Below are 16,717 nucleotides of genomic sequence, written 5' to 3'. Positions count from 1 at the left end.
AAGGCCACGGCAGCTGTCGGCTCGGATGCCGCTGCCTGGTGTGCATCTTTGCCTTGAGGATTCTGAGGAGGGGGAAATGCGGCCGGCACGATCCACGTGAAAGCTCAGCTGTCCAGGGTGCACGGGGGGGAAAAAGATCTGCGAGTTGTGTCTGTTCCCATCATGATGGCTCGTGTGTCCTGTGGTCTGCACCCTTCCTCACCCCCATCCGCGTGGCTGTGCGGGCTGCATGGGGGCATGAAGCATGCGGGGAGGGGGGCGCGCTGGCTTGAGCGGGGTCGGCTCCTTGAGCTGGCTGCTAATCTGGAGTGAATTCGCTCTGCCAGGCAGTCAGGCAGGCAGGCAGGCAGGAGGCCCACCCTGGCAGAGGACTCAGTGTAAGACTGTTCTTTCTCAATTCTCCCCCCAGACACACCATCCTGAGAAGCCACTTTTTCCTACCACAGGAAGCCCAAGAGAACACTATAGCTAGCAGTCTGACAGCCAAACTGAACCCTGGCCTTTTGTATCCTGCCAGGTTTGAAAAGCTGGACATCACCCCTAAAAGTGCCCAGAAGATCAAGCCGGTGCTTGAGCGGTGGATGGCTGAGGCTGAGGCCCGCCATCGAGCAGGTATGCAGAACCTGACCGAGTTTATCGGGAGCGAACCGTCCAAAAAGCGCAAGCGGCGCACCTCCTTCACACCCCAGGCCCTTGAGATCCTCAATGCCCACTTTGAGAAGAACACACACCCCTCTGGGCAGGAAATGACCGAAATTGCCGAGAAGCTGAACTATGACCGGGAGGTAGTTAGAGTTTGGTTCTGCAATAAGAGGCAAGCCCTGAAGAACACAATTAAACGCTTAAAACAGCACGAGCCGGCCACGGCCGTCCCTCTGGAGCCCTTAACAGACTCTCTGGAAGAAAACTCCTAAAGAGACGCCCGCCCAGAATCAGAAGCAAAACCCACAGAAACGAAACTCCACCCTTTGGACTCCGCAGACCATAACTGAGAATAATAATTAATAATAATAACAATAAATTGAAAATAAAATTGAAAACTAGCTCCAGTCATCACCCTTGTAAGTAAAGGACTAAGGAGACTACCAAGTGGACGGAATGGTTTATACGTGTCCGTTGGTTTTCCAAAAAGAAAAAAAAAAAACAATTTTTGAAAATTTTTAAACAAGGCACACACCCCGCCGCAGGTGTGTGCGGTAGGATAGTCCCCTCCCCCACCCATCTCCCCTCAAAGCCAATTTTTTAACGGACTTAAAGCAAACCAAATAACCACATACCTTTTTCTGTACATTATGAAAATGTGAACACATTTTAAGGAAAAAGAAAAACAACTAAACCAAAAAAAAACAAAAACACAAAAAAACAAAAACAAACAGAAACAAAAAACAAAAAAACAAAAAAAACCAACAAAAACTTTTATCTGTTCAAAGAGAATACAAGCCTGCCACCTGGAGGAGGGACTAGGGACTGCATTCTTTCAGGTTCTAAGTGCTGATTTCACTATGAAACCTATTAACCAAAGTCAGAAACACGGCATTGCAAACGCGATCGTTGGTCTACTCTTCTCTGCGTGTAAAGTTGCGTTAGGAATTTTTACATTTGTACTTAAAGGAAAAATAAGAAGCCTGATTTCTCCCATCTTACCCATCTCTGTCCCCACCTGTGGTGTGGGTGCCATCGTTGAAGCCATTATGTGAGGCTCACTGTTGGTTTTCATTGGGGGTGGGGCGTTCTTTTCTCTTTTTGTTTGTGGGGTTTTTTTTGGGGGGGGGGAGGGGGCGACATCCTGGATCGTGTGCCAAAGCATTCATTGCTTTCTTCTCACTATGACTTGTGGGTTTGAGAAAAGAAAATGGAGCCCGCATTTCTCATTTTTCCTCCATTTCTCCATCTCCCTCACATGTGGCCTCCAGGGTCTGCTGGAGGGCCACAGAGTGGGAACCGTGTCCTTTCCACTCAGATCCCGGTGAAATGCAGGAGAGACTCCAAAATAACGAGGGCTTTGCTCGATGAACTGTCAACACTGGCATAAGCTATAATTGTACTCACTGTCCACACCAGAGCTTGGGATTTTTCTCAGTCTGTTGGCCACGTACATGGAGACCTGACCAAAACCAATTTTGTAATATAAACATAAACTGCACATTTGGTTCAATACTTACATCTATGTTATGCTTCTGTGCAAAGCAATTTCTCTCAGAGGTCTGATAGCCAAAGAAATGTCTCAAGATTTCAGTCAAAACACACACATAGCATGCACACACCCATATGCACACACACAAAGAAAACAGGCCAAAAAGAAAGGGATCGTGACTGGATCATTAAAGGCCATCATGTACCCTGCAAATCCCATCTTTTCTGCTACTATTTTCATTCCAGTAGGGATGGCAGACTCTTTTCAGGGGGGGGGGGGGAGCATTTGTTCCTGGGATATACAAATAGAGCAGAAAGTTAGAAGACAAATTTAAACAATTGGAATTGGGGGCTGGGTTCTTGAGGGGAAAAGAAGTTGTAGCAATCAAGTGCCTCCACTAGAAGGAAAAAAATCTAGAAGCGGCTTGTCTAACACAGCAGAATAGCCTTCACCATTAGAACTAGGGGATTCTTTCATTTTTCAAAAAAAACTTACTCAAAAGATCGGTGGGCCGAAATAACCTAGTAGGCCAGAAGGAAAGGGTGAGAGGCGAGGATGGCTGGGCAGGTGGACACCCGGATCCCACAGGTATAGGCAAAATGTGTTCAAAGGAGCTGGCAAAGAGAACCACAGATGTGCACACCGTCTAGATGCAAATGTTCCTGAATAGTTAATTACTAATCACACTCATGTGCTCTGTAGAAGTAAATTATGAAAGAAAAAAAAACCCTCAAGTTGCCCGACTGAAGAGAAATGTTATCTTCTTTCCCTAACACACTCCCTCCCCCGTGGGAGTTTGAGTTTCTTCTGTCGGCCCCTCGGCTGGTGATGTCAGTGCAATGGTATGAGCGTCTCCACCCCACCCCCCTCCCAGACGGCTCATGATTCACGCAGCAGTCAGGAGGCCACCAGCAAGGAAACTCAGAAAGAAATCCTGCAAGTGGCATCATTCGCCTGTGAAGGTGTTTCCACTGGACCAGTCTGATGCTAACTGGACCACGGCTAATGGACCACGGCTAACTTGATCTTCAATGCCAACGACATCACGGCACCCATTTCGCCACCACCAAATCCACCGCACAAATACCAACAACCCAGAAATCCAAAAACGTATCAATTAAACAGATTTTGTATTCTCCTAGGACCTGCTCCAAATTCCGTCAAGAAAAGCTCCCCAGGAAGAGAAGTTAACAAGCGGACATATAATGGATGCTAAATGTGTAAACATATGCCAGCAGCTGCTGCATAAGGCCTGCTCCGTTTGGAGATCTATAATTGGGAGGGGATAACTAGGACAGTGAAAATAAAAAATAAAAGTGATCTTCCAGAGTGGAATAAAAAAGAAATGTATTCATCCCACAGTCGTAAAACCATTCATGTGCAGTGATTTTTTTTATAGTTTTATAATTTTGTATTGTTTTATAAATTATTTATAAGGTGTTGTAATGCTTCTTATATTAATTTTTTACAGATGAATTTTTTGCTACAAGGCATAAAAAGGTGCCTGAACAAATTCTTAGGAATATAAATTATATTGTGTGACTTGTAAGTCTTCGGGACCTCACCTACTGCTTAATTTTTATTATGACATTTCTTATTTCCACTTGTAAACAACTTCATATGCCAACAGCACTTAAGCGTCTTTTATGTTCCCATGAACTGAAGGTTAAGGTTGCCACTAACAAAAAATAAAAGCCACTTCGGGCACATGTGATTGTATTCCAAGCTTCAATATTTTTCTTACATATTCTTAAATCACAGTCAGCTTCATTTCCTTCATGGTTTGATGAGAACGAAAAATGACCAATGTTATATTTCACACTTGTTTGTGGGCTTTTTTTCTTCTTTTTCAACCAAAAAAAACATTTTGAACCGCTGAGAGTTTTAATCGCATTTGCAAGGTTTTGGGTTCTATATGTTGTAATCACACCATACACACGCACACGCGCACACACACACACACACCCCACAAAAGAGAGAACAAAACAGCAAAAGGAGCTAGGAAAAAAGAAAACCAAGTAGAGGCGTATCAAAGAACTCAAGCTATAACCAAAAAGAAATTGTAAAATGCCTTTGCTCATCTTCTCTACGCTGGACCAAAGCTCAGTATTTGTAGGTATATGCACATTGTATAGATATGGCTTAAATGTTGCTGACAATCTTGCAATACTAAACTGTTCCTATTTTAAGAAAAAAAAGAAGAAATACAAACTGTTCATCAATGTTTTACCTCAGCACTCTACTTGTACCCAGTTAATGACCAAGCTTAAAAAAAAAAATGGAGAAAAAGGAAATTGATTTTCATTTCAATGTTTGACTGTAAAATCTGTTTGGATAACATTTTGTAATGAGCTTTTCGTCACGTGGTTTGCTTGTCTTCAACTTGAAATTATGTGAGGCACATTTGTTTATTTGTTGTTAAGAAAGTGATTTTTTTTTTGTTTTTGTCCTACGTGCTGTGATCTAGACTGGTCACCAGGGTCACTGATGAGGCACCACAGAGAGCTGCCTCTCCATGCGTGGGGCAGGCAGCAGGAAGGAGGGCAGGAAAACCGACTGGGTTGTTTTGAAAAAATCATCATGATGAGAAGTTGACATGATGGACTTGTGACCAAGAAGCCAAACTGGATATTTAAAAGCTCCTTACTTGCTCTGACATTGAAACCAAAGCTGATTTATCTGCACAGGTTGCTTAATGTTTAAAAAAAAAAAAAAAAAAAAAAAAAAAAAACCTGACGAAACTGTACTTAATCTAGAGCAATATCTGTATGGTCAGTAAAGCTGCACTTTGTGTATTTCTTAACAGCTTCAGATCTGTCACTTTTAATTTGTACCATAAAAAATAAAGAATTGTTTGACATGAGCTTCTAGGCTAAGTGTGTCTTCAACTCAGATATGTCATTTAAATTGCAAGCATGTAAATGAGCGTGTGTTGTAATGGTAGCTGTTAAGAAGAGGAAGGGAATCCAGGCAGACCGGTTAATGTCATGATTGTTTCAACTTTTCCAATAAAATACTAGATAAATTAGGACTCCGTTGGTTGCAGGTTACAGAAATCCAACTTAAACTTGCAGAAACAAAAAGAGACCATGCTGTTTTGACCCGACCAGGAGCACAGCTGGATACAGTGGTTCCAAGCAGCTCATCGGCTTGCCCTGCTCGGCTTCCTTCTCCGACAGAGACCCCAGATGTTGAGTCTTGTGCGCCTGTCTCTAAATGAGGAGTTGTGCTGGGGAATGAGGTACTTGAATTGGCCACTCAGGGTCACAGACCCTTCCTGTCTATTGGTGGGGCGGGAGGGGGTCCATGTGATAACAACCCTGCGGGACCCCAAGGATGAAGGAGGAAGTCTCCACAAGACCCTGAAGACGGAAGACGGAAACTATATAGTAGGCAGACAAAACCTGCAGCCACCCCAGTCTCCTACTAACACCCAGCTCTGTGTCACGTATATAGAGGATTCTGCTGGGAAAAGAGCTTTTCCTGCTCTTAAGCAATGTCTGTCAGTGCATGTTCTAGAAAGTGTTGGCATTTAGAATATGCTCCTAATTCAGTTTAACGTGAGTTAATGTTGTTTTGTAATTTACTAAATCAAAAGGAAGGTGGGTATATCTTGTCAAAATACCAGTTTAAAAAAATATTTTTAATTAGAATCACAATCTGCATATCTTTAATGACCTTCAGCAAACATTTCTTATGCTACATGGAGGTCCATACATCAACTTCATCTTGTGATTGATAGAAGTGCTTCAGGGCAAGCAAAAGAATCAAAAATCGGAGTGTCCATACATTATAAATAGGCAAGGAAAGTGGCCAGGAAGCTCCGAGATGGATTTTTAAGAGGAGCAAAAAAAAATGCTGAAACTTCTGCCTTCGTGGGCAGTGAAAGACAAAATATAGTCGTTGTCAAGGTTTATTTCCATTTAAAATACTCTAAAAATACTCTGGGCAAAGGTCATGCCTATAATTAAGCCTATTATTATAAAATATGTTTGCTAATATATCTTTAAAAAGATAGCCATCTCAACTATACTCAAATTAAAAATAAAATAAGTATGTCAAAGAGATACCTGGACTTCCATCTTCATTACAGCATTATTCACAGTAGCCAAGATATAAAAATAAATGCGGTTGTCTTTTGTTCATTATAGAAATGCTTAATATACTGAAGGGACACAATTATTTCAACTGTCACAGTAAAAATCTACTAGTTTCCACCTACCAACATTGGCACGTTCAGCAAAGTTGGGTTCTACCGTCATGCTGGGCCGAAGAGAAAGACCAGGAAAATATCAACTTAAAAAGTCATAATTGTCTCCATGCTTAATAAGGACATCCCAGCACCAATAATACAATATTTGGGCAACAACCACTGATATAAATATAATTTCTTTGTAACTATATATCTGAATCACTTTATTAATATACTTTACCTATTATAAGTCTTATAATAAAATCTAATAAAATAGAAAACAAAAAGATGAAAATAAAAGAAGATCCCCACCACTTACATTCAGTCATTCCGTACTCCACAAATACCTGCTAAACACTTCCTATGTGCCAGAAACTTTTTGTTGTGGACACGCAGAAATAAACAAAATGAATCCTTGTCTTTAAGAAACTTAGAATCACTCCAGGTTTCTTGTGTTATAATATTTCACAAATAAATTTCAGAATCTAAATAAGGAAACACAGTTCTGAAGCTGATTTGAAACCAGTAAATGAACGGGCAGAAATAGCCCGAGTTCCAAGACAATCACCAATACCTGTTTTAAAATGCTCCAAAGGCTGTCCCAATACAATTTTCCACTAAGCCAACCATATACGTGTCATCTGTTCAGCGGCAAGTGTAGCAGGACAATAGTTGATGAAGTTAATCAAAAATCCGTAGTTGGAAAGAGTTCAGGAGCAAGCTGTCACAAAGCAGATGAAACCAGCTCCTCATTAACTCACACAGGTCTGGGTTCCTTCTCCATCATTCCTCCCTTTGAAAGGAGTCTAAGCAAGCAGCCCTTGAGAACCTTTCTGCTTATCGGCACTACCAAGAGAAAGCCATGGTCAAGGGAAAAAGAAGAAGATACCTGTGGAGGTTTTCTATGTATTAGGTGAAAATCTATCTAGAACATATGAAACATCTCTGTGTTTTCTTAAAGCGGATTGTGGACATAATTTACACTCTTCTTTATGGGCTTTCTCCATCTATCTCCATCTATCTCCACTTATCTTTGTTTTGTTTTGTTTTGTTTTGTTTTGTTTTGTTTTTTTTATTTATTTTGAGAGAGAGAAAGAGCATGCAGGCTCACATGTGAGCCGGGGAGAGGCAGAGAGAGAAAAGAGAGAGAATCCCAAGCAGATTCTTCACTGTTAGCACAGAGCCTGAAGTGGGGCTTCATTTCACAGTTTGGGAGATCATGATCTGAGCCCAAATCAAGAGCCAGACGCTCAACCAACTGAGCCACCCAAGCGCCCCTTTATCCTTGTTAATAGCTCCACCCATCAGCAATCCAAAGCAGAGATCTAGAAGTCATCCTTGACCCCTGTACACACCCACATACACATCTCCAAGTCACCACAAATCCTGGCAATTGTGCCTCATGAATTCCTTTTGACTCTGTTAACCTGAAAATGAAGGGCCACAGTAAGAGGAAAACGAGCACTTATTTGGCATCAAAGAATTGCAATTCAGGGAGAAAAGATTCAGGTGGAAACCCAAATAGCGTCCTGCTTGTAGGATGGAAGGAAGCAAGGGGTTATCATAAGGAGAAGGAAGAGGGACAGTTACATGAGTTGAGGGGGAGAGAAAGCTTTTCTATAGGTGTTAACAGGCTAAGCTGCTCTGGGTTAAACACTCTGTCTTCAGAAAGTCCACAACCATCAGCCTTGTGATCAGGAGGTCCATACTCGCACCGACTTCTCAAGCAATTGTTTAAACAATTGCCGTTTTCAATGAGAAAGAATGAAATATGGCCCTTTGTAGCAACGTGGATGGAACTGGAGAGTGTTATGCTAAGTGAAATAAGCCATACAGGGAAAGACAGATACCATATGTTTTCACTCTTATGTGGATCCTGAGAAACTTAACAGAAACCCATGGGGGAGGGGAAGAAAAAAAAAAGAGGTTAGAGTGGGAGAGAGCCAAAGCATAAGAGACTCTTAAAAACTGAGAACAAACTGAGGGCTGATGGGGGGTGGGAGGGAGGGGAGGGTGGGTGATGGGTATTGAGGAGGGCACCTTTTGGGATGAGCACTTGGTGTTGTATGGAAACCAATTTGACAATAAATTTCATATATTGGAAAAAATAAAAAATAAAAAAATAAACAATTGCCGTTTTGCCCAGTCCAAACAAAGACAGGTAAGACCGTTTCTCTGCAGCGGCCACTCCTGGTCTGTTTTTAAATGGCTCCAGTCATGTCAGTTTTCCACACTCTGTCTCCTGGTCTCCATCCCCTACTGCCACTACTTGGTTCAAACCTGCCCACCTCTCGCCTGGACCACGGTGACATGCTCCTCCTGGTCTCTCTACCCATCCTATACGTGCCCCCCAAGATATCATTCTAAAAGGCCAACGTGAACCTATTTCTCTCTGACTTAAAATCTTCCCTATGCTAACCATTGCCTTCTGAGTGAACACGAAACTCCAGCACAGCTGGCCCTTTCATGACCTGGCCCTTATTTACTTCTTTAGCCTCACCTCTCATCAATTCTCAAACCAAACTTCCTAAAATTTCTTCACTACCCAAGGAACATTCTGTGCTTCTGCTTGGGACATCCATCCACTGCACTGTTAACCTATCCAACTTCTACCCATTCTTTAAGGCTCAATTCTGTTCAATTCCACAAAATTGCCACTGGATTTCCACCATGTGCCAGGCACTGGGCTGCCTTCAGCGTACGTGTACTGAACTTGCATGTTTATCGGTCACCACTTACATGTTACAAAATCACTGCCAGAGACCTCTGAATGACCTACGGATTTGGCTTACCTGTGGACTTGGAGTTTGGCAACATATTCTTTTAGCCATCTGTCATTTGTATGTGGCAGACGTTCCTGTAACGATAATTTTATATCTGTATAATTTTCAAAGTTCTTTCATGTACAGCAGTCCCCCCTTATGCACAGGGGAGATGGTCCAAGACCCCCAGTGGATACCTGAAGCTGAGGATAGTACTGAACCCTATATATACTATGTCTTTTCCTATAATACACAGTGATGATAAAGTTTAATGTACAAACTAGGCACGGTAAGAGATTAGTAACGATAACTAATAATAAAGAGGAACAATTATAGCAATATGCTGTAATAAAAGTTACATGAATGTGGTCTCTCTCTCAAAATGTCTTACTGTACCGTACACATCCTTCTTCTTGTGATGAGGAGACCTGATCAAATGCCTAGTGATGAGATGATGTGAGGTGAACGATGTAGGCATTGTGACATAGCATTGAGCTACTACTGATTTTCTGAAGATACATCAGAAGGAAGATCATCTGCTTCCAGGCTGGTTGACCATGGGTAACGGAAACCACGAAAAGCGACACCATGGATAAGAGGGGACTACTGTACTTTTTTTTTTATTTGCTCCTAACATAAGCCCTTGGACGTGTAGGAGTTTCTATTTTAGAGATGAGAACTAAGTATCATAAAATTAATGGGCTTGACCAAGAGCTCAGAGTTCATGAGTACGGCTGGCATTTAAATATATTAGGAATTAGAGTATTCACCGAGGTGGATACACATTGAACTCCTGTGAAATGGTGTCTGATGCCTGTGTAAAGTACAGTATTTGACATATGGTATAGTTCAGGAAAGGCTGCTGTTGAAGATAAATTCCAATTATCTAATTACCAAGTCCACCATGATTTAGGTGAATGTAGCCTGAATGATTCCTGCTTGGCAGAAATAGTAAAAGATACATAAATGGAAGTTAGAAATGACTGTATATGTCATACGATTCCAACATCACCAACAGTCACGGGCTCCTCGTAAAAATACAGACTTCCAATTGTTCCAAAGGCAGATGGGTTGAAACCAACTGAAAAGCAAAAGAGAAAGTTTCTAAATCCTTCAGGTTGTTTGAATAATCTCATCAGCAAGTGAAGAACATGCAATAAGCGTGGAAATAGGAAGCTGGCCTAGACCAGCAAGTCCACTCCAGAATTTTTCTTTGATACTCCCATGTCACCCTTAAGAATTTTGGTTGTGCTCCCAACTTTCAAGTGCTTCTAGCTTCAGCAGACAAATGATGGGTTGTCATTTAGGAACAAGGCCCACTCTCTTCATTGCTTTATTTATACTAGTACAGTCTGGCATCTGTGTGGCAGCCTTTGTATGTGTCAGTAGGCTTCATTATCAAGGTCATTAGGGCATTATCTCTGAATATAGTGATGTTTCTAGAATGTTTGGCTATTTGCACACAGGCGATGGTAAGGAAGCCAGTATAATTACGCAGATCCAGAACTGAAGTAGCTTCAAAACCTGAACTTCAGTGAAAGAGTAAGAGACCCACATGCAATAACATTAGTAGTGAACCATATTACTGATGCCCCTTCCAGGCTCTCTTATTATGATGCTGGATAAAAGCAGAAAGGAGACAGGCATGTCTTAAATTCCTACTATATGTATGTATTACGTCCTCATTTCCAAATTGCGCCCTCTTATCTGAGATTTGCAGCCTTGCCTACGCTTACTTATGCTACTAATAAATGTTCTCATAGAGGAAGATCCATCAAGACTTACTTACATCCCAACTGACTAAACTCTCCAACTAATGCCTCATCGAAGTGGATCACTGGGCCTCAGATGAGTCTACTTTGGATCCTGTGGTTCTGGTCACTTAGACCACATTGTGACTACAGACGAAGGAAGAGAGATCAATTGGGAAACATTTTTGCTTGGTTTTGCTTTCAGTTTTTCTTGCTGACACCTTGTATTTTATAAGTAATCTGTGTTTGTGGAAGAAAAATCAGAAAATCCCAAGAAACAAAGAGTTTCCATTGTCAGCATATTATAGTTCAACTGTTTATCTTTTTATTGGTCTATTTTAACATTTATGAGCTGACTAATGTGATTATCTTGAACTACAGAGACAGAGGGCAAATCAGGAAGTCAAAAATGGAACTCATGTATCTTGAAATCCCATCTCTATGAAGCACCACAGCTGCATGAGTCGCCCAAACTCAGGAATTATTCTTCCAAAATTTTCATTAGACCCATCACACAGCTCACCTTAGAGGAAAACGCAACAGCCTCCTGGTTGTCCAGGAGATGTGATGCCTGAGACTGTTTCCACACAGGCTTTACTAACCAGGCAAGAGGTACTAGTGAAGAAAAGTAGGTTCTAGTCATGGAGACATGCATCCCCAGGTATTGGCAGGACTGTAGTGCCCAACATCATGAATTCCTTCTTAGGTTGAGACCTTCTGCCTTACATTAAAAAAAAAATGGTTTCCTCTCCATATAAGTCCAAACCATGTCAACACTTTGGGTGACCATATAACATTCACATCAAACATTATACACACGCGCCCAATGGAGAGCCAGTCTAGGCTATAACAGCACAGAAAGATAACTTAAACCCATCAAACCCATTCCCTGCCATCTAATTTGACAACACACACCCCAACACACACACATCAAATATAAGATACTACTAGTTTTTCCCTTTTGGAGAAAAGAAAACTAAAGCAGAGAGAGGCTGTCTCAAGCCCTAAGTCTCACGGCTAGTCACTGGAACAATGAAGATAAGAAACCAGGTCTGTCTAGGCTTCAAGGCCTACTTGTCAAGGCCGTACTGAAATATCCTCCAAGCCCACCAACAAAATTCAGGTTCTCCCGAACCTAGATGCCCATGGAATGCGTGGGCATACCTTTTGTGACACTTCTGTTTCTTCCCAGCATGATTTTCCCTCCCAATGCCTGCCACCATGTCTTTTTTGCCCTTCCGGTTTCATGGTGAAAAAACACAGCAGGATCACCCACATTGCAAGAACAAACCCTGGGGCTGACAATGCACTTCCTTCAGCCCCCGATGCTCACCACCAGTGTCCACCTCAGACCTCTCAGAGAGAGGAGGCACATGGCCAGCCTGAGAGACGATGAATGCCCTAAATACCAACAGATGTTGAACTTTTTCAGCCAAACTACGATAAATCATACCAAAATGTCCCAGCCTTCCTCTCCAGACCTGAGCAGAGAGAGATGGGAAGGATGGTTTGGAGGCCTGCTGATGATAAATGTCTACTTTGGTTACACATCAGGGGGGCATTTTGGAGGGAATGCTGTTAAGAACAACAGGCATGAACAGACTTCCCTTTAATATTGGTGATTAAACAAAATACTACTCATTTGGTTCTCATTTATATGTTGCTTTCCACGAGAATTACAGTTATAATAGAGGTCATAAACTCAAATGTTTACAGTGCTGAGAGGTAAAGTGTATGAGTAAAATGAACCCAGGAGAACAGTATAAGAAGAAGGATAAAAAGGAACTGACACTTGGCTTCAATGTCAGGGACGATACGATGTGGTATGGAGTGTGATGGGCTGGAGAACACGTGCCTTATCTAAAGGACGTAACCTTGCCTCAGCTTTGGCCTCTCATCACTGTGTGGGAAAGCAGGGCCAGCATCGGCAGTCCTTCCAGTTTTTCCAGAAAAGCTGAAAGCCCTTATTTTTATGTGAATTATCCTAACTTATAAATATCAGCAACAATTTTTTTTTTAATTTAAATATATAGGGACCAAGCAAAATCTATCTAAACACTCTTGGGTTTTGGCCTCTGAATATAATAACTAGACAACTCATAAATTATGAAATCCGGGAACTTGCTGCTCATTATTTAAGTAATCTGGTGATATGTTCACCTGCCCAACACTGTGATTGCAGAAACAGTGCCCCATTCGTTTTTTAATATCAAGTACCTACACTGAATATACACTAAGTGCTCAACAAACATTGACGGAGATCAAGTACAATATCACCACGAAGCTGATCCTTTAGTGGCTATGGTCCTTGGGGACTCCCATGTTACACGGGGAAAACAAAAGGTACTGGCCTGCAGATATATGGGAAATGTATTGACCTGATGTCTCCCAGCACCTGGCATCTCAAGCCCAGCTCAGTGTCTTCCCTAATTCTCTTCCAATTCAGTTTCCTTCCCCAACTTTATAATACCAGTGCCATCAGCATTTATAAAGTCTTTATCAAGAAAAGGAGGAGGGAGGATCTGCACAGTTTACTATGATGGATTGAAAACACTGATACACTTGTTGGTGTATTTAGACCATTCATATATAAAGGAATTATTGATGTAGTTAGATTAATATTTACCATATTTGTAACAGCTTCTATTCATTGCCCTTGTTCCTTGTTTCTTTTCTTGTCTTCCCCTCCCCTTTTTTTTTTTCTGCCTTCACTGGTTTACTTGAGCATCTTATATGATTCCCTTTCTCCCCTGTCTCAGCATATCAATTATACCTCTTTGTTTATTTATTTATTTTTTTAGTGGTTGCCCTAGAGTTTGCAGTACACATTTACAATTAACCCAAGTCCACTTTCAAATGATGGCATACTGCCTCCTGGAGCTGTCCAAGTATTCTCGAACAGAATATTCCCTATCCTTCCCTGCTGTTCCTTATAATACTGCTGTCATTCACTCACATGTAAGCTGTAATGACTAAATACATTGTCATTATTATTTTGAACCAACTATTATCTGTTAGATCAACTAAGAATAAGAAACACAGGGGTGCCTGGGTGGCTCCATCAGTTAAGCATCTGACTTCAGCTCAGGTCACAATCTCATAGTATATGAGTTTGAGCCCCGCATCAGGCTGTCTGCTGTCAGCACAGAGCCTGCTTTGGGTCCTATGTTCCCCTCTCTCTGCCTCTCCCTTGCTTACTCTCTCTCTCGCTCTCTTTCAAAAATAAATAAACAAACATTTTTTTAAAGAAAGGAAATACTTAAAAAAAAAAAAAAAAAGAGTAAGCCTGGGTGGCTTAGTCAGTTGAGTGCCTGGCACTTGATTTCAAGTCTTGTCATGATCTCATGGTCATGAGGTCAAGCCCAACATCAGGTTCTGTACTGAGATGGAAACTTCTTAAGATTCTCTCTCTTTCTCTCCCTTTCCCCCTCCCCTGCTTATATGCGTGTGTGTTCTCTCTCTCTAAAATTAAAAAAAAAGAATAAGAAAAACGAAATATTTCATCTTACCACCATTTGTTCCTTCTATAATGCCCTTGCTTTATGTAGACCTTTGTCTCTGACCTATATTAAATTCCTTCTCTCAGAAGAATTATTTCCACATCTCTTTCAGCGCAGGTCTCTTGACAACGAACTCCCTCCATTTTTTGTTGCCTGAGAAAGTCTGTGTTTTTTCTTCGCTTTTGAAAGATAATTTCACTGGATACAGAATTCTAGGTTGGTGGCCTCTCTCTTCCAACACTTTAAATATTTCACTCCACTTGCTTCTTGCTTGCGTCATCTGAAGAGAAGTCTGATGTACAAGTGAGGGGTTTTCTTCTCTATTTGTAATGCTCTTTGTAATATCGCTTTCATTTCAAAAGGGAAGGTTATATAATAGTATTAAATAATCTTAAGGGATTTAAATAGTTCTTTCAAAAATTTTTTAAAAATTTTATAAAGGTTATTAGAGCTAGAAAAATCATAATAGAAGGGAAGAGTTGATTGAACTTTCTAAAAATTATTTTGGGTTCATAAGGTAAAAATGCAGAGAACCAAATCCAAGGCTCCTAAGGCCACCTTCTTATCCCTGAGGATGATAGTCACGTCACATTGAACTTCAGGCTACAATAAAACCACAGAACACTGCCACATAATGTACCGATAAATGAAATACTTCCACCATGTGAAAATATTTATGTTTTCAATCCAAATGGAGCATTTTACCAGCATACCTGCTTCATTGCGTCTCATTGGTTTGGGCCCACATCTCGGCCCACCAAAGTGTTTCTCCCCACGATTCTGCCATTTAACATAAATACTTGCTTGCTCTCAAAGTCTGAGGCCAGCTTTTTGGAGATTCTAAGTGGATGCCTTCAGCCACGAGTTGCAGAAATCACCTCTGCTTTCTTAGATAAAAAGAGGGGATTCGGAGAGAGGGAATTAAGACCTCAGAGAATGGACGTGTGCCTGGGTGATCCGGAGAGGAAAATGTACCGGATCTGCTTCTTGAGGACTAAGAAATGGAAAGCACAGCTATCTTTTTGTAGCACCATCCTCTCTAAACATACTTTCTCCACCATTCTTGGATGTCATCACCCAGAACTCTGATGTTGCCTCCATCTTGAGTGAACGCTAAAATACCTTTGTCTTGTTTGGATTTGCTCAAGAGAGTAGCTAATGGGTCAGAACTCTGCCTCATGACTGAAAGCCAGGGGGTGGGGAGAGAAAAAGCCTTAGGCTTTTTACTATCAAGAGTGAGAGGCCAGGCCCCACACACTACACCATGAAGACAACACACCAGGGGGAATCCCCCCAGTTGAGCAGTTAGGATTGGACACTGGAAAGTCAGATAAATATCAAAGTTCACCATAAATAGGGTATTTTTATTTCAACAAGTATTTTAGAATAACACAGAACAGAATTGATATTCAGAGGCTCTCTACCACGGCAGGTAGAACTGTGGATCATAATCAGCCTCTGTTCTGAGTGGCTTGCGTTGTAAAATACTTTGAATATCATCCTGATGCCATCCTGTACATAAAGCTATATGAAGCAGATTGAGCGAAATAAGATGGGTGACAGTGTTAGGTAATATAATTTTAGGTCAAATAGAAAGATGCGATTAATAAGTAATGAGACCACTTTGCTGGTGTGGTTTCTAAATGAGCTCCAAGGACAATTCCAAAGGAGGAGCTCAGAGGTTTTTGATCTTTGGCAGCAGCAGGAGAATAAGGAGGCTATGGCAAGGGATAGTCTGGTTTTTGCTGTGTTTGTTTTTTGTATGTAAATGCTGCTCTTTTTAAGGTCCCAGGATAAATGTAGCCATATTTCTTTTTCGAATCTTTCCTGCACAAAGAAAATATGACTGACCAACTGTTCTTAGTCATGAGCTTTGCAAAGAACCATGATAAGCAACTTGGTCCAAGAAAGGGACTAAACGAAGCATTTCTTTCTAGGGGAGTCAAGGTGTTCAAATCACCTGACATCCAAACCAGTGAGAGACAGTTGCAAGGAAAGGCATCGCAATGAGTAACACGAGTACACTTTCAACGGACCAAAAGGATCAACATAAAGAGGAAAAAAACAAACGGGACTCACAAGGTAAAATTTTTAAAAACCAAATTGTAGATGTTAGGGCTGAGAAAACAAACCACTGGGGCCACAGAAAGTCCCTGCTGGAGACAGCCCTGTCTGTGCACTAAACCCTTTTGGTTTTCATCTGCTTGGCTCTGAACACCCAGAGAGGGGCCTCTGTCTGCAGACCTCTCCCCACACCCCACTCCGCCACGTTAGAAGTTGGATCCATCATAACTGAAAAGTTTCCCTCATTCCGAGGAGGCCCATTATTCTTTGCTGTACTTTTAACGACGGTCAATAACTTGTCCCTTTTCCTTCCG

General features: G+C 41.5%; 1 protein-coding gene and 1 long non-coding RNA gene across 6 annotated transcripts in view; one reads left to right on the top strand and one right to left on the bottom strand.

The window, feature by feature from the left end:
- POU6F2 (POU class 6 homeobox 2) overlaps positions 1 to 4,997 on the top strand; it is a 495,064-nt gene extending 490,067 nt beyond the window's left edge. For 3 of the 4 annotated variants that reach the window (XM_045494367.1, XM_045494365.1, XM_045494364.1), the window contains exon 10: positions 410 to 4,997. In XM_045494367.1, the coding sequence (XP_045350323.1) occupies positions 410 to 914 (505 nt within the window). In that variant the 3' untranslated portion in view covers positions 915 to 4,997. The remainder of the gene's footprint in view (positions 1 to 409) is intronic. The other variant, XM_045494366.1, reaches the window with a different exon arrangement.
- LOC123606255 overlaps positions 1 to 16,717 on the bottom strand; it is a 141,004-nt gene that overhangs the window by 38,897 nt on the left and 85,390 nt on the right. The gene's annotated exons all lie outside the window — the stretch shown is intronic.

This window comes from Leopardus geoffroyi, chromosome A2 (assembly GCF_018350155.1).
Source record: "Leopardus geoffroyi isolate Oge1 chromosome A2, O.geoffroyi_Oge1_pat1.0, whole genome shotgun sequence".
NCBI classification, from domain to species: Eukaryota; Metazoa; Chordata; class Mammalia; order Carnivora; family Felidae; genus Leopardus; species Leopardus geoffroyi.
Note: the sequence above shows the minus strand (reverse complement) of the source record. Positions and strands in the feature narration are given on the sequence as shown.